The sequence below is a fragment of the Crassostrea angulata genome, chromosome 7 (genome assembly GCF_025612915.1).
Source record: "Crassostrea angulata isolate pt1a10 chromosome 7, ASM2561291v2, whole genome shotgun sequence".
NCBI classification, from domain to species: Eukaryota; Metazoa; Mollusca; class Bivalvia; order Ostreida; family Ostreidae; genus Magallana; species Magallana angulata.
The window spans coordinates 48376686-48400313 of NC_069117.1; the positions used below are offsets into that span (position 1 = coordinate 48376686).

Genomic DNA, 23628 nt, shown 5'->3' on the forward strand with positions numbered 1-23628 from the left:
AGCATAATAATTAAAGCATGAGCCCAATAAAAAAGATCTTCACTCACTGATGATTGATTTAAAAGTAAAAAAAATCAAGAAACTGTGACAGAAATAGCAGTAAAATTCCAAAACATATTCAGAAAAATAGTTTTATCAATCTAATTAGTTTAATACCTTCATGTTGGGCTAAATTATACAAAATTTACAAACATTGCATTTAAATTTCTTCTTTCAATAAATTCAATGGTCTGCAAAGCTTTCTTCGATGAGAATAAATAAATTCGAAAAACTCCTTCATAATCATCATACACTGGCATAGAATCAATCCTTTTTGCATAACAAAAGGCATTAACTTCGTCATATATACAGTATTTTCTTGTTGACACAAAGCCAATAGACCTAGAATGTTGAGTTTCCTCAATGAGCGTTTCATTGGTTATCCTAGAGCCATGACTATCTTTCTCTCTGTAGAGCCCAGGCTTTTCTATGCAGGTTGCTGATACATATCTTTGGTTTTCCTCACTGATGCTGAAAACTCCTTGGTCACCCTGAGTTTCATCAGTTCTCATTTCTACAATACGTAATCATATCCCAAATACAGATATACTGTCAGAAAGTTTAAACAAAATGAGTCAGGTTTTGCAATAAAAAAGAGTCTAGAACATGTATCTGAACTATTGGGTCACACGTGTCAGACCACATTATTGGGCCTATATTTATCAAATACCAATACTATTTTAACCTATCAAGAACATGGACCTTATAATATGAGGTTAAATAAAGACAAAGGCCAATTGCTAAGCATCAATACTGTGGAATCATTAAAATTCGTGGGGGCTCAATTTTCGTGGAATTCGTGGGTGGCCCTCCCCCACGAATTTAAATCCTCAACGAAAACAATTTTAGAACGAGTTATCTTCGTTACTGAAACAGTAACTGACGCATCCACGAAATTACATTCCCGCAAATGAACAAAATAGTCACAGTCCACGAAAATTGGCCCGCACAAATTTAAATGATTCCACAGTATGTGGATATTTTTGCTATAAAATTATGGCCTTGTAGTTAAACACTATTGTGAATCATACAAATGTATCCAAAAAATTACCATTGACAAGACCCTCAATGAGCGTTTCATTGGTTATCCTACAGCCATGACTATCTTTCTCTCTGTAGAGCCCAGGCTTTTCTGTGCAGGTTGCTGATACATCTCTTTGGTTTTCCTCACTGATGCTGAAAACTCCTTGGTCACCCTGTGTTTCATCAGTTCTCATTTCTACAATACATAATCATATTCCAAATACAGATATTCTGTCAGAAAGTTTAAATAAAATGAGTCAGGTTTTGCAATAAAAAAGAGTCTAGAACATGTATCTGAACTATTGGGTCACACATTTCAGACCAAACTATTGGGCCTACATTAACATGTATCAATTACCAATACTATTCTAACCTGTTTAGATCATGGACCCTGTAATATGGGGTTACATTTAAGACAAAACCAATTGCTAAGCATCAACATGTGGACAATTTTGCTGAAAATTATGGCCTATTAGTTAGACAATATTGTAAATCATATGAATGTATCAAATACATTACCATTGCCAAGATCCTCAATGAGCATTTCATTGGTTGTCTTAGAATTTAGACTATCTTTCTCTGTGTAGATCCCAGGCTCTCCGGTGCAGGTTGCTGACACATATCTTTGATTTTCCTCTCTGATGCTGAAAACTCCTTGGTCACCCTGTGTTTCATCACTTCTCATTTCTACAATACACAATCATGTCCAAAATACAAATAACTGTCAGAAAGTTTAAACAAAATGAGTCAGGTTTTGCAATAAAAGAGTCTAGAACATGTATCTGAACTATTGGGTCACACATGTCAGACCACATTATTGGGCCTATATTTATCAAATACCAATTCTGTTCTAACCTGTCAAGAACATAGACCCTATAATATGGGGTTACATTTAAGACAAACCAATTGCTAAGCATCAACATGTAGACATTTTTGCTGAAAATAATGGCTTATAGTTAAACAATATTATGAATCTTATGAATGTATCAAATATATTACCAATACATTTAAGACAAAACCAATTTCTAAGCATCCAGATTTGGAAATTTTCGCTGAAAATAATGTCCTATTAGTTAGACAATATTGTGAATCATATGAATGTATCCAAAAAATTACCATTGACAAGACCCTCAATGAGCGTTTCATTGGTTATCCTACAGCCATGACTATCTTTCTCTCTGTAGAGCCCAGGCTTTTCTGTGCAGGTTGCTGATACATCTCTTTGGTTTTCCTCACTGATGCTGAAAACTCCTTGGCCACCCTGTGTTTCATCAGTTCTCATTTCTGCAACACATAATCATATTCCAAATACAGATATTCTGTCAGAAAGTTAAAACAAAATGAATTAATTTTGCAATAAAAAAGAGTCTTGAACATGTATCTGAACTATTGGGTCACACATTTCAGACCAAACTATTGGGCCTACATTAACATGTATCAATTACCAATACTATTCTAACCTGTTTAGATCATGGACCCTGTAATATGGGGTTACATTTAAGACAAAACCAATTGCTAAGCATCAACATGTGGACAATTTTGCTGAAAATTATGGCCTATTAGTTAAACAATATTGTAAATCATATGAATGTATCAAATACATTACCATTGCCAAGATCCTCAATGAGCATTTCATTGGTTGTCTTAGAATTTAGACTATCTTTCTCTGTGTAGATCCCAGGCTCTCCGGTGCAGGTTGCTGACACATATCTTTGATTTTCCTCTCTGATGCTGAAAACTCCTTGGTCACCCTGTGTTTCATCACTTCTCATTTCTACAATACACAATCATGTCCCAAATACAAATAACTGTCAGAAAGTTTAAACAAAATGAGTCAGGTTTTGCAATAAAAGAGTCTAGAACATGTATCTGAACTATTGGGTCACACATGTCAGACCACATTATTGGGCCTATATTTATCAAATACCAATTCTGTTCTAACCTGTCAAGAACATAGACCCTATAATATGGGGTTACATTTAAGACAAACCAATTGCTAAGCATCAACATGTAGACATATTTGCTGAAAATAATGGCTTATAGTTAAACAATATTATGAATCTTATGAATGTATCAAATATATTACCAATACATTTAAGACAAAACCAATCTCTAAGCATCCAGATTTGGAAATTTTCGCTGAAAATAATGTCCTATTAGTTAGACAATATTGTGAATCATATGAATGTATCAAATACATTACCATTGCCAAGATCCTCAATGAGCATTTCATTGGTTATCCTAGAGCCATGACTATCTTTCTCTGTGTAGAGCCCAGGCTTTTCTATACAGGTTGCTATTACATCTCTTTGGTTTTCCTCACTGATGCTGAAAACTCCTTGGCCACCCTGTGTTTCATCAGTTCTCATTTCTGCAATACATAATCATATTCCAAATACAGATATTCTGTCAGAAAGTTAAAACAAAATGAAATAATTTTGCAATAAAAAAGAGTCTAGAACATGTATCTGAACTATTGGGTCACACATTTCAGACCAAACTATTGGGCCTACATTAACATGTATGTGGTGGATCGCATTCCGTTTCTATCCGATCCGTTTATATCAGTTTATTTTGTCGAAATTGTCACGAACTGTTTTCCGTATTAACTTTTGGCGCTATATTTTAGCTTCGCACATTTTCCTATGTTCCAAGGCATTCTGTCTTTCTACTCTTGCCAAAACTTACAGTCATTACCAGTGTAAGTAAACATATATGTATTTTGTACATTATTTCTTTCATAATTCGGTATTACCATGGTTTCTATAAACCTTTCGGTATATAACGGTGTAATGTTTACATTTTTCGGTTCACTTGACCTACATTGTCAACCTATACCTGTATCGTAGTGTTTACATAGTTTTTACATTTGTACTTTATTCTAAGTTTGTGTTTTGTTTTGTTTGCAGCTTTTACGATATTAAATCGTTATCTATCTGTCTACGTTGTCTGAATCAATCGGGAGACAGAATAGTAAAAGACTGAGACTACAACAGTATGGCGGACGAGAAGGGAAACCTTGACCATGTTGAATCGCCCGAAGCACAGAACCCAGAGGAATCTACCGCAGAGAGAGAAAAACGCATAAGAACTCTTACCGAAAAAGGAAAAGAGCTGTATGAGACTCATTGTGTGCGGTTTGTTAATGAATTAGAGAAATGCAAGGATCAGTTATCAAACGAACTCATGACAATCGCAATTGTGAAATCCAACCCAAAAGAAATCAGGGAAGCAATACAAAGATTAGAGATTGGATGTGCAAAATACGAACTCACTCATAAAAACTATGTGGCATTGCTAGAAGGCTATTCAACAGAACAGAGCCTTAGACAGAAAAACATCCAAGTAAGTGAATACCAAGAGGTAAACATGAAGACACAGAGTGCACTAGAGGCAGCAAAAAAGCACTTGACACTCATTGATAAAGATAAAGAATCTCAAAAAACATCATCATCCAAACGAAGTGCCATAAAACTCAAACTGGCTGAAGAAACAGCAAGACTAAAGCTTATTGAAGCCCAGTTGGCAGAAGAGGAAAAGAAGGCGAGTATAGAGAGAAGACGTGCAGAGCTAAGTACCATGTTTGAACTTAACAGAACAAAACAGGAAGTAGCTGAAGAGGAATCCGATGATGACCTGAACTCACAAGAAGATGACCCTCTTAAAGATATTCCCAAACTGTCAGGCGTTGAAAAGACAAGGAACTTTATAGAAAATGCAAATTTTAAATCCCTGCAGACAGAAACAAGTTTCATGAAAAATGAAAAAATGCCTCCACAAGTGTTTAGTCAGCAAACACCTGACGTGCACGTCGACCAACTCAGGCAGCGACAACACACTCTAAGCCATTTTCCGAGTTACCCAGTATCTGCGCCCGCACCATCAGCTGCACATTATCCAAATCAACTGAGTGAATTTCATAATTTTCTGTTAAAGAAAGACATTACCATGAATAGATTTATGAAATTTGATGACAATCCAACAAATTATTCAGTGTGGAAGGCTTCATTCAAGAATATTGTAGAGAGCCTCATTTTGACACCACAGGAGGAGACAGATCTCCTGGTGAAGTGGTTAGGGCCTGACTCCTCAAGACAAGCTCTAAGTTTAAGAGCAGCAAACATCCACAATCCAATTGTTGGGTTGCAACGCATCTGGGCTAGACTTGACGAAAGATATGGCGCACCAGAGTTGATAGAAAGTTCGATCAGAAAAAAGTTAGCTTCCTTTCAGCGCATCCAACTTCCTCGAGACGCTCGACACATGTATGATCTGGTCGACATCCTGTCAGAAATACAGTGTCTGAAAGAAGACTCAAACTATGCAGCCTTGCTTTCCTTCTATGACACCTCTTCAGGCGTGAACCCTATCATAGCAAAGCTGCCTCAGTTTCTTCAGAACAAGTGGATGGATCGTGCGGCAAGATACAAGAAATCCAGAAGTGTAACATTCCCACCTTTCACAGTGTTCATAGACTTCGTCAGTGAGATGGCATCAACCTTAAATGACCCTTGTTTCATGTTTGATTACAGAAAGGTCAATGAAGAACCGAAACCAGTGCAGAAACAAAGACAATGTTATGTAACGACAAAAAAAACTGGTGTGAAACAGGACGAGAGATCTGAATACAAACAGAAAATCTTGTGCCCAATACACCCCAAGTCGCGAACTCATGAGTTGAAGGACTGCAAAGAATTTTTCAAGAGATCCTTTGATGAAAAGAAAGGACTGTTAAAAGAACATAGAGCCTGCTTCAGATGCTGCAGTTTAGAACATTTAAGGACTGACTGTAAAACATCTCTGAAATGTTCGGAGTGCAATAGTACTTCACACATGACCGCCATGCACATGTCAAAGACACCCTTGGGAACAGAACCAGTGACACAGACAAAGACAGAGAGAGTTGATGGCGGGGAGCATCTTGATGTCATCCCAATCAGCTCCAAATGTACAGCTATCTGCGGAAAATCCTTCAAGGGACGCTCTTGTGCCAAGACTTTAGCTGTCAACATCTACAAAACTGGGAATCCTGAGAGGTCAACTAAAGTTTATGCCATGCTTGATGAGCACTGCAACAGGTCGCTTATCAGTCCTGAAGTGCTAGACACACTAGGAATCCATACAGCGGAAACACAGTACACATTAACATCCTGTTCAGGAAGCTACCAAACAGCCGGCAGAATAGCTCATAATCTTACCATCCAGTCACTAGACAAGGACTACAACTTAGAACTTCCTACGGTGATTGAGTGCCCTGAAATTCCAAATGATGTGACTGAAATCCCGACGCCAGACGTTGCGCAGCATTTTCCCCACCTACAGGGCATTGCAAACATGATACCCCCATATGACCCAGATGTGCCTATAGGTCTTCTCATTGGCAGAGACGTGACAGAAGCTCATCACGTGCTGGATCAGATAATAGGACCCAAAGATACACCCTTTGCTCAAAGGCTTCATCATGGTTGGGTCATCATTGGAGAAGCCTGCTTAGAGAGAACTAGGACTCCCTTTATGGTAAACAGCAAGAAAACCTCTGTCAGAAGAGATGGACGTCCTTCTTTGTTTGAACCATGCAGCAAAGGCATTTCCGTAAAACGGCTGGATGCTAACAAACCCCCAGACAAGGATCAGAGAGTAGCCAGTTCTTACTCAGGCGACAATCTCTTTCGTAAAGAAGATGATGATAATGAAGTCGGACTATCGGTAGAGGATAGACACTTCTTAGAAATAATGGATAAAGAAATGGTGAGAGGAGGAGATGGAAATTGGACGGCACCATTGCCATTTCGACCACACGCTCCCTTACCAAACAACAAAGAGTTAGCAGAACGCCGCGCTTACATCTTAGATAAGAGTCTCCAGAAGAATATTACAAAGAGAAAACACTTTGTCGAGTTCATGAGCAAAGTGCTCGAATCAGCAGCTGAAGTGGCTCCCGAACTAACTAAGGACAAAGAAGCATGGTACTTGCCCCTCTTTGGAGTATACCACCCAAAGAAACCAGAGAAGATCAGAGGAGTGTTTGACTCATCAGCTGAGTTCAACGGAATGTCCCTGAACAAGATTCTCACCACTGGACCTAACCTTACAAACAACTTACAGGGAATACTGATTCGATTCAGGAAGGAGAAATGTGCAATAGTAGCAGACATAGAACAGATGTTCTATTCCTTTCTAGTCAGGGAGGATCACAGAGATCATTTGAGGTTCCTTTGGTATAAGGACAATGACGCAGATGCCCCCCTAATTGAGTACAGGATGAAGGCTCATGCGTTCGGGAATTCACCCTCACCTGCCGTAGCTACATACGGTCTTAGAAAATGTGTTCAACAGACAGATGTCTATGGTGATGATGTAGCAGAATTCGTGACCCACAATTTCTACGTGGATGACGGTCTCACCTCCTTAACTTCTGCGGAAGAGGCTATCGATCTCCTTAAAAGGACACAAACTGCTCTGAAAACTGAAGGTAATCTACATCTCCACAAAATCGCCTCAAATGACCCTGTAGTCATGAGTGCCTTTCCCCGGGAAGATTTGTGTAAGGAGATGGTGTCACTCAACACGGAAAAGGATACGCTTCCGGTTCACCAGAGCCTTGGTGTGTCTTGGGATTTGCATCTCGATGCCTTCACCTTCCAGATACAACTTGAAGAGAAGCCTGACACACGGCGAGGCTGTTTGTCCACTCTTAACAGCATTTATGATCCTATGGGGTTCGTCGCTCCAATACTGCTTCCAGGAAAAATTCTCCTCCGAGAGATCACGAAATCATCAGACTGGGATGAAACTTTGGAACCTGGAACAGCCGAAAGTTGGCGTATGTGGAAAAACTCTTTATCCTCGCTGGAAAATGTAATGGTCCCACGGATGTACTTTAAAGAGTCTTTGAGCCACTTGGACTGGGTACAACTACATGTATTTTCAGACGCCTCTGAGTTAGCTGTGTCAGCCGTTGCGTATCTCAGGTCTTGCTACAAAGGAGAAATCAGTGTGTCCTTTATTATGGGAAAGGCAAAACTGGCTCCCTCCAAAGGCCACACAATACCTCGCCTGGAGCTTTGCGCAGCTTTGTTGGCTACAGAAGTTGGAGAATTCATCAGGAAGAATTTACAGACCACATTAGAAGAGATTCGATACCATACAGACAGCAAGGTTGTGTTGGGCTACCTTAACAACAAAACCAGACGCTTCTTCAACTATGTCAGCAACCGCGTAGAGCGCATATTATCAGTGACAGAGCCAAAGCAATGGTTTTATGTGTCGACAGTTGACAACCCAGCAGATCATGGTACAAGGGGCCTGAGATCTGTTGGAGACCTCCAAGAAAAATGGCTTAAGGGACCGTCTTTCTTGATACACCCTGAACTCAGCGCTACACAGGAGTATTCACTCGTGTCACCTGAATTGGATAAGGAGATCAGAATTGAAGTGAAGAAAACGACTTGTGCGTTGGATGAGGATTTCGCGGACAGATGCAACAGATTCAGTCGTTGGCACAAGTTAGTTAGTGTAATAACTCTCATAAAGGGACATGCTAGACGTCGTTTCAAAAGGAAAGGAGGAAACGAACCAGTGAGGCTGAGGGAGGAGTCTGAAGAGGTCATAATCAAGATCATTCAGAAGCAAGCATATGGAGACGAAATAGCTTCATTGAGTACAAAGTCACCTGTCTCCAAAGCAAGTCCTCTGTGTCGTTTATCTCCTGTCTTGGACGAAAAAGGGATCCTGCGAGTTGGTGGGAGACTTTCTCAGAGCAGCCTACCAGTAGAACAGCGGAACCCAATCATTCTACCCGGAAAGTCCCATCTAACCGTTCTACTTGTACGTCATATTCATGAACTTGTGCACCACCAAGGCAGACTCATTACCGAGGGCGCTCTTCGCAACCATGGGTACTGGGTGACGGGCTCTAAGAGAGTTGTATCTTCTCTTCTACACAAATGTATAGTGTGTCGAAAGCTCAGAGGAAACTTTGAATACCAGAAGATGGCAGACTTGCCCACGGATCGCATTGAGCCAGGGCCTCCATTCACATCTGTGGGAGTAGATACGTTTGGCCCATGGATGGTTATATCAAGGAAAACTAGAGGGGGTATGGCACACAACAAGAGGTGGGCTTTGCTTTTTACCTGCCTCACAACCAGAGCAGTTCATATAGAAGTAGTAGAAGATATGACTAGTTCTTCTGTAATTAACGCAATCCGTCGCCTCGTGGCCATCAGAGGAGAGGTCAGAGAGTTTCGCTCTGACCGAGGTACCAACTTCGTTGGAGCCGCTGACGAGATGAAGACAAATGTAGTAAACATTGAAGATGAGCCATTTAAAGACCACCTAGACCGCCATGGGATAACTTGGATCTTCAACGCACCCCACTCCTCCCACATGGGTGGAGTGTGGGAACGCATGATAGGCATGGCAAGGAGGATCTTGGACTCAATGTTTCTTAGACAGCAACGTGAGATCACCCACGAAGTCCTCGTTACACTGATGGCAGAGGTCAGCGCCATCATTAACTCGAGACCCATTACTGCTATTTCATATGACTCAAACGCTCCCATGATTCTCAGTCCTTCGTTACTTCTCAATCAGAGGACCACAGGATGCCCCACTTTATGTGAAGGTTTGGATATCAAGGACATCTACAAGGCACAGTGGCGCCATGTCCAAGTTTTAGCAAACACCTTCTGGAAACAGTGGAAGGAACAGTTTCTCCAGAGCCTGCAATCTCGTCGCAAGTGGACTGAGGAAAGACCAAACATCAAAATAGGAGATGTGATTTTGCTGAAGGACTCGAGCTTACCCAGATTTCAGTGGCCGGTTGGAACCGTAGAGAGTGTGTATCCGTCTCATAATGATAACCATGTGCGTAAAGTGCAAGTTCGAATTGTAAGAGATGGTAAACCAGTAATCCTCACCCGTCCTATTACTGAACTGGTGCTGTTAATAAACTGAACTACTACCAAAGAGACTTTAATTTTTCACACTTCAAAGTACATTGATCTATCTGTATTTGTATACAGTGCTATTTTTTATTGTCAGGTAGTTGTATGAGATTTTTAGACATGCAAATGAAACCAGTTTTGGGTAACTTCTAGTCATTGTCAGTATTACAGGTACTATGTTAAGGGTTGTCGGAAAAAGGATTTGTTAGGGTATTTGATGCATTCATTTTTTAGTGTGAAAGGTACACAGTAAGGTTTGTGAAATTTGTTTTCTAGTTATAATTGTACATCATTTTTCAAACAAATAGTATGTTAGCAATATCTTGCAGATATCGGACGGGGAGTGTGGTGGATCGCATTCCGTTTCTATCCGATCCGTTTATATCAGTTTATTTTGTCGAAATTGTCACGAACTGTTTTCCGTATTAACTTTTGGCGCTATATTTTAGCTTCGCACATTTTCCTATGTTCCAAGGCATTCTGTCTTTCTACTCTTGCCAAAACTTACAGTCATTACCAGTGTAAGTAAACATATATGTATTTTGTACATTATTTCTTTCATAATTCGGTATTACCATGGTTTCTATAAACCTTTCGGTATATAACGGTGTAATGTTTACATTTTTCGGTTCACTTGACCTACATTGTCAACCTATACCTGTATCGTAGTGTTTACATAGTTTTTACATTTGTACTTTATTCTAAGTTTGTGTTTTGTTTTGTTTGCAGCTTTTACGATATTAAATCGTTATCTATCTGTCTACGTTGTCTGAATCAATCGGGAGACAGAATAATGTATCAATAACCAATACTTTTCAAACCTGTCAAGAACATGGACCCTATAAAATGGGGTAACATTTAATACACCACCAACTGCTAAGCAACAACGTGTGGACATTTTTGCTGAGAATCATGGGTCTAATAGTTTGACAATATTGTGAATCATACAAATGTATCAAATACATTACCATTGCCAAGATCCTCAATGAGTGTTTCCTTGGTTGTACTAGAGCCATGACTATCTTTCTCTGTGTAGAGCCCAGTCTTTCCTATGCAGGTTGCTGACACATATCTTTGGTTTTCCTCCGTGAAGCTGAAAACTCCTTGGTCACCCTGTGTTTCATCAGTTCTCATTTCTACAATACACAATCATGTCCCAAATACAAATAACTGTAAAAGTTTAAACAAAATAAGTCAGGTTTTGCAATAAAAAAAGAGTCTAGAAAATGTATCTGAACTATTGGGTCACACATGTCAGACCAAACTATTGGGCCTACATTTACGTGCATCAACTACCAATACTTTTCAAACCTGTCAAGAACATGGACCCTATAAAATGGGGTGACATTTAATACAACACCAACTGCTAAGCAACAACATGTGGACATTTTGCTGAGAAACATGGGCCTAATAGTTAAACAATATTGTGAATCATATACAAAAAAAAAAAAAAAATCAAAACAGTTTAGAAGCTATAATATAACTATGAACATAAGAAACAATTTTACATTTTAAGTTGTATGAAAAATCAGAACTACCATTTAGAATATAGTTAATATGAAAAGGTACACTAATGTCATTAAATTGATTAAACAGTTTAACTCTTTGTTGAGTGTATCTTGGACACTCAAGAAAAAAATGTATATTACCTTCAGATTCAGACCCACAGTTTGTACATCGACTATCAGAAATTAAGAAATCCTTAAATAAATGAGCATTTAAATTGCTAGCTTTATTCCTTAATTGACATAAAATAATATTTTCTTTCCTATTGCCAAAGCTGTAGTGTTTGCAAGTTTTGGGTATATTTTGGTTTTTGAGTTTTGACTTAAAAATAGACAAAGATGACGAATGTTTTATTTCTGCATCACGATTATTCCATAATTTAATTGTAGCCGGAATAAAGCTGTTGTAATAAGAAGTAGTCCGACATAGTGGCAGAGAGTAAAAATTGCCATTAGACCTAAGATTATATGCATGTTTAGTTGGAAAGTATGGTTGAATTAAGTCTAACAAGTACTGCGGTGCTAAACCATGAATTATTTTCTAGAAAAGAATAAGCTTATGTTTATCCCTTCGAGATTGAAGGGTTTCCCAGCCAAGTTCGCTACATAAGATACTTCTAACTCTCAACCCTGTTATTATTCTGGCTGCTTCAATTTGTACTTTTTCAAGCAATTCAGAGTTTTCTTTGGTACAGTTGCCCCACACAACATCACCATATTCCAGTATAGGTCTGATAAAAGCCATATATATTTTAACCAGTGTTTCTCTATCAATTGTATGCTTGAGCAATCTTAATATATTCAACCTTTTGCATGCTTTTTCATCAATACCATTAACATGATTGAACCAACCACCATCAGACTGTAGATACAAGCCTAAATGTACATGACTTTTTTTTTTATTGTTTATGATTTCACCATTATATCCAAACAGAATTGCAGGATAGTTTATATTTTTTCTCGTAAAGTCAACATTTACAGTTTTATTTGCATTAAAATCTACAGCCCATGTGTTGGACCATTTTTTTATTATGTCAAGGTCATTAGTAATTGATAAAGTTTGTTGTATGCCAACATCATCAATAATAGCAAATAGAGAAGTATCATCTGCAAATAATCTAATATTGTTTGAAATGCCATTAGTAATGTCATTAGAGTAAAGCAGGAATAGGAAAGGACCAAGCACTGAACCCTGAGGAACCCCAGCATCTATGAGTAATGTTTTGCGATGAAAAAAGGTCTTGAACATGTATATGAACTATTGGGTCTCACAGAGTAATTGATAAAGTTTGTTGTATGACATCATCATCAATAATAGCAAATAGAGAAGTATCATCTGCAAATAATCTAATATTGTTTGAAATGCCTTTAGTAATGTCATTAATGTAAAGCAGGAATAGGAAAGGACCAAGTACTGAACCCTGAGGAACCACAGCATCAATGAGTAATGTTTAGCGATGAAAAAAGGTCTAGAACATGTATCTGAATTATTGGGTCACACATGTCAGACCACACTAAAGGGCCTACATTTACATGTATCAATTACCAATACTATTCTAACCTGCTAAAACCATGGACCCTATACTATGGGGTTACATTTAAGACAAACCAAATGCTAATCATCAACATGTAGACATTTTTGCTGAAAACATGGGCCTTATAGTTTGACAATATTGTGAATCATACAAATGTATCAAATACATTACCATTGCCAAGATCCTCAATGAGTGTTTCCTTGGTTGTACTAGAGCCATGACTATTCCTCTCTGTGTAGATCCCAGGCTTTTCTATGCAGGTTGCTGACACATATCTTTGATTTTCCTCACTGATGCTGAAAACTCCTTGGTCACCCTGTGTTACATCAGTTCTCATTTCTACAATACACAATCATGTCCCAAATACAAATAACTGTCAGAAAGTTTAAACAAAATAAGTCAAGTTTTGCAATAAAAGAGTCTAGAACATGTATCTGAACTATTGGGTCACACATGTCAGACCACATCATTGGGCCTATATTCATCAAATACCAATTCTGTTCTAATCTGTCAAGAACATGGACCCTATAATATGGGGTTACATTTAAGACAAACCAATATTGCTAAGCATCAACATGTGGACATTTTTGCTGAGAAACATGGGCCTAATAGTTAAACAATATTGTGAATCTTATGAAAGTATCAAATATATTACCAATACATTTAAGACAAAACCAATTTCTAAGCATCCAGATTTGGAAATTTTCGCTGAAAATAATGTCCTATTAGTTAGACAATATTGTGAATCATATGAATGTATCAAATACATTACATGAATGTATCAAATACATTACCATTGCCAAGATCCTCAATGAGCATTTCATTGGTTATCCTAGAGCCATGACTATCTTTCTCTGTGTAGAGCCCAGGCTTTTCTATGCAGGTTGCTAATACATATCTTTGGTTTTTCTCACTGATGTTGAAAACTCCTTGGTCATCCTGAATTTCATCAGTTCTCATTTCTACAATAGTATTCATATTCAAAATACATATACACTGTCAGAAAGTTAAAACAAAACGAGTCAAGTCTTGTGATAAAATAGAGGCAAGAACATGTATCTGAACTATTGGGTCACACATGTCAGACCAAACTATTGGGCCTACATTTACATGTATCAATTACCAATACTAATCTAACCTGTTAAGAACATGGACCCTATAATATGGGGTAACACTTAAGACAACCCAATTGCTCAGCACCAACATGTGGACAATTTTGCTGAGAAACATGGGCCCAATAGTTAATCAATATTGTGAATCATATGAATGTATCAAATATATTACCATTGCCAAAATCCTCAAGGAGCATTTCATTGGTTATCCTAGAATCATGACTATCTTTCTCTGTGTAGAGCTCAGACATTCCTATGCAGGTTGCTGATACATCTCTTTGGTTTTCCTCACCGATGCTGAAAACTCCTTGGTCACCCTCTGTTTCATCAGTTCTTATTTCTACAATATATAATCATATTCCAAATAGAGATTTTCTGTCAGAAAGTTAAACAAAATAAGTAATGGTTTGCAATGAAAAAAGGTCTAGAACATGTATCTTAACTATTGGGTCACACATGTCAGACCACACTATAGGGCCTACATTTACATGTATCAATTACCAATACTAATCTAACCTGTTAAGAACATTGACCCTATAATATGGGGTAATATTTAAGACAAACCCATTGCTAAGCATCAACATGTGGACAATTTTGCTGAGAAACATGGGCCTAATAGTTAATCAATATTGTGAATCATATGAATGTATCAAATACATTACCATTGCCAAGATCCTCAATGAGTGTTTCATTGGTTATCCTAGAGCCATAACTATCCCTCTCTGTGTAGAGCCCAGACATTCCTATGCAGGTTGCTGATACATATCTTTGGTTTTTCTCTCTGATGCTGAAAACTCCTTGGTTACCCTGTGTTTCATCAGTTCTCATTTCTACAATACGTAATCATATCCTATATCTAGATACACTGTCAGAAAGTTAAAACAAAATGAGTCAAGTTTTGCAATAAAAAAGAGTCTAGAACATGTATCTGAACTATTGGGTCACACATGTCAAACCACACCAAAGGTTTTGGGTTAAAGAATGAGCAAGTATGTGGTCAGTACATCATTAAATTTTTCGTGTTCAAAATGTATTATTACATACAAATGTATTAAATATATCACCTTTGTTGGAATCCTCTGCAAGTGTTTCACTGGGTGTCCTAGAGCCATGACTATCTTTCTCTGTGTAGAGCCCAGTCTCTCCTGTGCAGGTTGCCAATATATACCTTTGGTTTTCCTCACTGATGCTGAAAACCCCTCGGTCACCCTGTGTTTCATCAGATCTCATTTCTACAATATGGATTGAATCATTGTTAGTCACCAAAAGTAAATCAAAGTACTGATAGTACTGAAAAGCGCTAACCAAGCTTCTGTTTGTATACTAGTATAAAAGATATATGTATATAACATTTCAGCTTCTGTATGCGTAATATATTTCCTCATCACTGCGTGGCAGCCCCTGCAATGATGTATGTAAGCCCCGTACAATAAATTCACAATAGCTCGTACTAGCCCGTGCAGTTATGTGCACAAACTCCTGAAACTGGTTCCCTAACCAGTTTAAATGATGTAAACTTCTGCTCATAGGGGGCAGTTATTCGTTGCACCGGAAGTAGTTGTCTAACGACAATAAAGCGCTGAGCTATGCTTAGCGCTTTAAAAAATGGATCTGGTTCTTAAGGCACTGAACGAGAACACTATAGCTATCCACTTGTGTTTCATCAATTATCATTTATGCACTAGATAAAAAGTTATATTCTTCATTTTAAATTTCTTAGCATGCTTTTAAACCTCAAGTTTTTAAAATCTTAAGAAACCTTCACCACACATAAACAAATAAATTTCAAATTTAAACAGAACAACCCTTTGTAAATTATTTCATTTGCCATAAAAATGCAAATGTATTGAAAGCCTTCTTATTGTCGAGATAATAGATCATTGACTAACTTTTTGAAAATAAATACTATGTATTGTTATATCACGAGAATCTCTACTCCTTTAATTAAATTACTTGCTTTTAATTTAATGGCCCTGAAATCCACGTAAAAGCATTACATAAACCATCTACTCACAAATTATCGTTCTTGCGGCTAGGCGTCTAGGGGCCATTTCACGATATTAAGTACTCAAGTATAAATAAAAAATCTAAAATAATAATTGATAAATTTTTCATATATAATGCTATAAATGATTACAAGTAATCATAAAAGATAAACAGCTAGTAAATTTCATTTGGCAACTGTGTTGGTCACTGCTTTTTGAATTTGTTTTCAAAACAATTACATGTATTTCTAAAAATTGTTTCTTCTTTGTCTAAGGAGGCTGCCTTAACTATAAAATATCAAGGATTTCTTTATTACTTAATGCTTTTTTTAGATAACTGTATCTGCAATGGAACTGGACAAGAAAAGAGTATATCTAACAAGATGCAAAACTACATGTTTAAAAAATATCTCACTTGTCTTTTCCAAAGTTCAAGCTTTCAGACATTTTGCATTTTTGCGAAGCTATAACGAACTAAACCAAAATTTCAACAACAAAATACAAGTCTTTACCTTTACCTGATCTTAAAAATCTCTAAAAAATATTCAAACACTATTGAGTAAAACCTAAATATATCATGTATTCTTGCATCTACTGTGTAAATTATGTTTCTCTGAATTCTTATCTGCTACAAGATTCTGTTTAAAACATCCTGGTTTGAGACATTTATGATTATGCTAAAAGTTTCCTTTTACATTCATGAAGCTAAGATGAGAAATCTAAATAAATGAGCATACTTAAAAATGTGTTTGACTTCATTTAAATATATGTGACTTTTTGGAGCCTAATTTGGTTATGAAGAATAAATTTTAACTACCTTTTTTCGCCAAGAAAAGTCAACGTTCTTTCCATAGTTGTATCTGATTTCTTCACCAGCTTTTATGTCATTAACAGCAAAACTGCAAAGATGGGGCTCTGCAAACCCCTCATAAAGCACCTTTATATTAGCATTTGGACTTATATGTTCATCATTTATAAGTCTTGCCATGGAGCCGTCATCTTCCGAGGCATCAATCCTGAGAAAGAAAACTTGCATATACACACTAAGTAACATTGAGTTAAATGCTGATATTAAAATTGATCCTACTGGAAAATGTGTATGTCGTAAGAAATTAAGTCCTTTGTCCCCCAATAAAAGTTTGGATTACTGTCTGTCTGTCTGTCCATCCATCTGTCCATATTTCTGTCTGTCTGTGACACTTCCTGTTAAGTGTTTCCACTTGACATCTTGAGAAGCCTCTCAGTTTTTGCAATAATATTTTACACAACAACTCCCTATGGCCTAAGGAAGACCCCTATCAAATTCATACTGTCTTATGTGTAACTTTCATTTCCAGCAATTTCTCAAAAAGCTTTGGAGTTTTATACCATAACTCCCTATGGCCCTGCCCACCCTTCTTAAAGCCCCCCCCCCCCCCAAACACCCAATGATCTGTACATGCTCTTCTTTTCCATAAGCAGGGGACACAGATTCTTTGAATTAGCTTGTTTTTTGTTTTTATTTCAATGAGTTTCAAGGACAGGAATTTTTAAAATCAATAAACAGGATAATTCCAAATGTGATATCATCAGCCAAATGAAAGTGAAAGATGGTGTGCTTAATACAGGTATTTTCAGATAAGGAAAAATCACAAGCCTGAAAGTCTTCAATGGCATTGAACATGAAAAAACAATTTCAAAAGATCATTTTGAGTTTGAATTTTGAAGATAGCAACTGAGTGTCTCAGGTGACCTAATAATTTTTTTTAGTTTTAATCAAAATGTCAAAATTACATTGAACACTGTTGAGGGGCCTTATGCTATTGTCTAAATGGAGCAGGGTTCAAATTGACTAGACACCATCGAACATGTTCATGTTGAATTAGAATATCAAACTCAACATCTTTTTTTCAGGCAATGTGAAGAACTATGAAAGTTTATTGAATTATTTAATATTATAGACATTGTTTTAGTGATTATAATTATACAACAACTATGTCTCTGCTCTGTTATGACTACATGTTCAAGTTATGATAAGGCATGGTATTCAGTGAGTATACTGCTAAATGAAGAAATACAGTAATAACTTCCTTCACTTTGGTTTTAAGACAAAATTAGTTATTAGATTGTGAAAAGTAAGGTTGAGATTCTGACATTCAATCTTTTCAGTCTTCTAGGATTCATGTCAATGGAATTTCATGATAATTTTCTGCCTGTTGAGTTGTTTGTGTCAATGTTATACCCTTCCGAAATGTTATTCATGTCATTTAATGCACCCGTCTTTTAAAATTTCATCCGCAACAACTATTATATTTTTCTTATGGTAATTTTTAACAATCAACAAGTTAACAACCATTCAATAGAACATTTCAAGGAAAAGGCACACAAATTTGGCATGAAATGATTGTGTCACACCTTTTGTTGGAGACAGACTGATCCAATAGTGTAAAAAAAAAAATAGGAAAAAAGGTAACACGGATATGTCAGTAAAATTGTTTCTGCTAACTGTTGTTAAAATGCAGATAATAATCTGCACACACTAAATTTAGTTGCCTAGCTTTCAATCTTTAGTTTCACACTATAGAAAAGGTTATCCTTAACTTGCCTGATGCTCTAGGCAATTATGTGAAAAATTTACATACATCAGATGAACATTAGGGCATGGAAAAGCATTCAAATGCATAGATAGAATACTAAGACATTTAATAGTGATACATATACCTTTCTTTACTGCATGTCTGTATTCCATGAAAGGAATAACCTTGTCCACCTCACACTAACATAGAAGATAACTACACAAATGAAAAGCAAGAAAATGGATGATATTATTTCCGTTATAAGGAGAGTTACAAGGAGATTTTCTTCTTCCATTTTCTTTTCCATGCCACTTCCTGTCACATGTTTATGACCCAATAATACTGTGCTACATACACATATATCCAAGAGTCTTAGACCCAACAGCAATATATTCAAGACCCAACATTTTCATTATCTACTTTTGAGAGGAAAAAATTTCATCAGTCCTCAATATTACCAGTAACTGATAAGTGAATATATCCACTTGTCCATCCATCTAGTTTCCAACCCCATTAATGTTATTTGTCAGAATTTCTAATTAACTTGCCCAAATCTGAACAAATATAAAGAATTTTGAAGAGCTGAAAGATATATCGATAATATTATTCAACATTAATTTGTAACTCAAAACAATTGGGGAATAAAGTCTTCTCATTTACTATTTTCAACCATTAATGTTGATTTAACAGTCGCAAACCGAGTTTTATCGGCAAGTGGAGCCGATAAAACAGATATTTTAGATTCTATCTTTAGTGCAAATGATGCATATTGTTTGATGTTAACACCTTCTTTTGTTAAGTTTCTTTTATAAGAAATATATGTCAATAAAGTTTGTGTTTTAGCGTCTTTATTTTTTTTATGACACGTACAATCAAAAGCTTTCACTCTTGTTAATGCTTGTTTAACTCCTTAAAAACATTAGTGCATTAGCTACCGTAATCAAAATGCTTTTACTAAACAATTGGCAAACGCAGTATTACTGTCTGCAACTTACTCTTGATCACCATTGTCAATTAACAATATCTATAGTGAAAAGATACTGAACCCTTTTGAACCCTGATGGCATCATTTCAAAACTAGACGTTTTGGGCGGGAGCGAGAACCAGACTATCAGGTAACTTTACATTAAAACAAAAGTAAAAGTAGACACAAACAGCTTACGAAAAATTGAAATATCAAGCGGTTTTGTCAGATACTCATATCTAGATAGTAAGTTGAGTGATAATTGAATTTAGGAAAAAAAAGAATATTACATTACCCAAAAAACCCCCCAAAAAAGTTTGTTCACGAAAAAAAAAACGGAGTGGGGGAGGGGGTGTCAAAATGTACTTGTCAACAGAATTTTGCAATTGCTTACGTGAGGAAATAGGACGTAATTTTTTTTTTCATTTTGATTTAACTTTGATACTGCATATACTGAATAAGTCCAGTTTCCTAACCTCTTGCTCATGTGAGAAAGTTGAACTTAGAAAAAAAATCTACTGTCAATGTATCTGTATAGCCGGTTGCTTACGCGAGCAATTCGAATAGAATTTTGCTCATGAGCAATCAGGAGAGCAAATTTTTGTACATGTGCATTTAGCTTAGTATTTTCCTCCCTAACAGAGACTAACAATCTGCACATGAACAAAATGAATTCCTACCTAATTTGCATACATTTCTTACTAGATTCTCGTGCTTCTCATGAGCTGTTCATGAGCATTTGTTAGAATGTTTGGTACGGGCATGACAGCTAGTGGCTATATTAATTTTTAAAAAATTATATTCACAATATTCTTCGAAGGTAAAAAGATTCTCTTGCTAATCAGACAAGTCTGTCTGGAAATCGACCTGCCTGATCACAAAATGAACTGGACACAGACAATTATGGGACACATGCCCTAGACAGGGCTATACTCTGTCCCAAGATATTTTGGATTCACGTTTGGCTTAATTGTTTAATATTTATAAATACCTCAGGATCCAAACGATGTTCATTCAAAAGTATGAAAAATTTCCAAGATTTCTCAGTCAAAACGCCCCTGCTAGCTTATCAGGTTTCAATACAATGCTAAAAAATGTGATGTCTACGGAGATTTTGCATTGCAGTAAGCCCGGATGATAACGTTGAAATATTGCGCGATGTATTCCGAGTGTATTCCGAATGGAGAAAAGATGTAAACATTCCCCATTATAAATCTCCGTAAGGAATCTGTTTTCGTTCCTGTGAATTTTTCCGAGTGAAAGATGATAATGTGTCAATGAAATTATCTTGGAAAATATCCCTTTCAACTATTTCAATTGCACTTCTTTCACAGGTAAGTGTATTTTTATTAAAAATCGTCCAAATGTGAATCCAAAATATCTTGGGACAGAGTATAGTGGATTTGTGCATCATATCTCCCTGATCTTCAAAACTTCTTCTTATAAATTTGCTTTGAAAGAAAAGTGAAGTGTCACTACATTTTGGGTCTAGGTTAGTGTCTTGTGCTGATAGAAAACATTAGCTATTATATGCTTGTGCCCCCTCAATAATAACATCTGACGACCTTCTTTTTTGGGGGGTTATTTTTTTTTTGTCAGTAAAGGAATTTTGTGCCCCCACCCCCCTCCCCCTTCCAAAGTGAAATTCTTTCCTACGGACCTTGTTCGGTTCATACAGGCACTACACTCAAATGTTATAAAGAATAGAGAATATAACCTTAATACTTTTAAAATCCTTAATTGTTTCTGTACTTTTTAAGTATAGTCAAAACAATTCAGTTTGGCAGAGGAATTTCGAACTCCAATAAAAAACGAAAGTTTCTTAAGCATTATACCTTTCAACAACATAATACCTTTCAAATATATATCAATCTTTGATAGTGCTCATATTTATATTACAAATTAATTCATTGGACCCTATTAAAGCAGTGTAAATGTAAAAATGTATATATACCTCTGCATCATAGTTGCAACCACTTCGTGGGTCTTCGGTGAATTTCGGTTCATTCCGCATCTAATTTCGCGCCATTTTCACGCGACTTCTGATTGGACAATGACAATATGTGACCCTCACGGGAAATTAAGGCCCAACAGTTCAGGTTACAGACAAACAGTTCATTTTACAAATTTTTCCGATTGTAAGGAAATAGAGCTACGATTAATTGTTGGGTCTATAATTGTTGGGTCGATGACCCAACAGCTCAAAAATGACCCGACAATTAAACAAAGACCCAACAACAAGCTCATAAATTTGCAGTTGACCAGACAATTGACCAAGTTTAAAACTATATATATATATATATATATATATATATATATATATATATATATATATATATATATATATATATATAATGCATTGCTACACTTTTATGCTGCCTGTTCACTGTCAACATTTATTAGAGTCATCTTATTTAATATATATTAATAAAGAAAATATATTCATAACCTTTGCAACGCAATCTAAAATATCATTAGGTTAGTTTAATTTTTAATTTCGCATTTGAGAATATATCATTTATTCAGAAGTATCTAAAATTAAGAATACGCAAATATATGTAAGTAAAGAAGGTAACGAATACAGAGCGCTGATATCGTATACTAGCATAGCTGATATATAAAACTAATATTGCTGATATATAAAACTAATATTGCTGATATATAAAACTAATATTGCTGATATCGTGAGCTTTTTTGATTTGAAGAGGACATAACCCAATAAAATGAGGTATTCGTCTTCTCTCTCCAAATACTGGTACATGTACATGTGTAAGTCATTCACAATGTAAAAATGTTTACCTATATTTTACAATCGTTCACAATGTAAAAATGTTTACCTATAGTTTACAATCGTTCGTTTTTAGAGTTAACTCTCAAATTCTCAACACCTTATCTATCATTATTACGGGCCGCCGGAAGGCGGTCCGTTATTTGATATACATTTAAATAGTGTTACTGCGTTTCTGCGGGATAGTTCTTTTTTAATAGAATTAATATTTTGCTTCTTTTTATGAATTGAAAGTAAATTTGCATGTAGAAATATATTTTATGCCTTATAAAAAATATCACATATTTTTGTTCTTGTTGGTTTTATACAATATACTTGCAATCTGACATCGCTATTATTTTTTTGTTCAAAATTCCCTATATTATAAATTTTCTTTTCTTTGAGAATCTTTCGATAATTAATGTCATCGCCCATTTCATGATGTTTTTAATTTTTCTATTATGAATGCTTTATTATTAAACATTTGACTCAGGTCATATTTCGATTCTATAATAACGTCACTCCTTCGTAATAACTAGGCCATGAAACAATTCATATATTCGGCTGATTTGACACCTGATTAGAATTAATAAGCAAAAAAAATACCTACAGGCCTAAATTGCATAGTCTGATCAGCATATATTTTGAGGCTAATATGCAGGATATATACATGTATAAAGGAAATATTTTGATTTTATTAACATTATTATCGGTATTTTGCATATTAATGAAAGATGACGATTCTTTCTTTAAGTGCAGTTTGAGAATAGTTACTTAAAATTCGGTATTTTGCAAAACATGCAAAACCCTGTTTTGAGAAACTCAACCAGTTCTTCACTTCATCGACCCCCAAGGAGAACTGCTTTTGCTGACAAATGATTGACAAATTGATTAGGCTTTTGACTTAATATGAGCTATATTTTGATTGAATATTGACAAAGAACCATCGTTTAGTTTTTAAGAGTTCTACGCTAAAGTTACTACTCAGATTTTAACTTCATACTGTACATGCATTGCTCAAACAGGGTTCACTCTTTTACCGTGTTCTGATTAATCGAACATACAACACCAAAGCTTTGGACTTTTGAAATTGAATGTTTGTTTAAAATTGGTTTTCCAATATATATATATATATATATATATATATATATATATATATATATATATATATATATATATATATATATATATATAT

The 23628-nt window shown here is 36.0% G+C and overlaps 2 protein-coding genes across 3 annotated transcripts; one reads left to right on the forward strand and one right to left on the reverse strand.

The window, feature by feature from the left end:
* Positions 1-1912: 1912 nt before the first annotated feature.
* On the reverse strand, positions 1913-17059 carry LOC128191383 (uncharacterized). The gene is made up of 11 exons (XM_052863445.1): positions 16177-17059; positions 15227-15394; positions 14825-14992; positions 14335-14502; positions 13845-14012; positions 13222-13389; positions 10979-11146; positions 3266-3433; positions 2669-2836; positions 2179-2346; positions 1913-1917 (listed from the first exon to the last, which is right to left on the reverse strand). The coding sequence occupies exons 2-11, from the start codon at positions 15390-15392 to the stop codon at positions 1913-1915; spliced, it is 1515 nt and encodes a 504-aa protein (XP_052719405.1). The 5' UTR covers positions 15393-15394; positions 16177-17059.
* On the forward strand, positions 3596-10769 carry LOC128191843 (uncharacterized). Of its 2 annotated transcripts, none has more exons than XR_008244468.1 (2): positions 3596-10531; positions 10740-10769. XR_008244468.1 is itself a non-coding variant. In XM_052864167.1 (2 exons), the coding sequence occupies exon 2, from the start codon at positions 4060-4062 to the stop codon at positions 10018-10020; it is 5961 nt and encodes a 1986-aa protein (XP_052720127.1). In that variant the 5' UTR covers positions 3596-3763; positions 3972-4059; the 3' UTR covers positions 10021-10769. The 2 variants fall into 2 exon arrangements, 1 of the variants encoding a protein (XP_052720127.1); XM_052864167.1 differs by having other exon boundaries at positions 3596-3763; positions 3972-10769.
* Positions 17060-23628: the final 6569 nt, after the last annotated feature.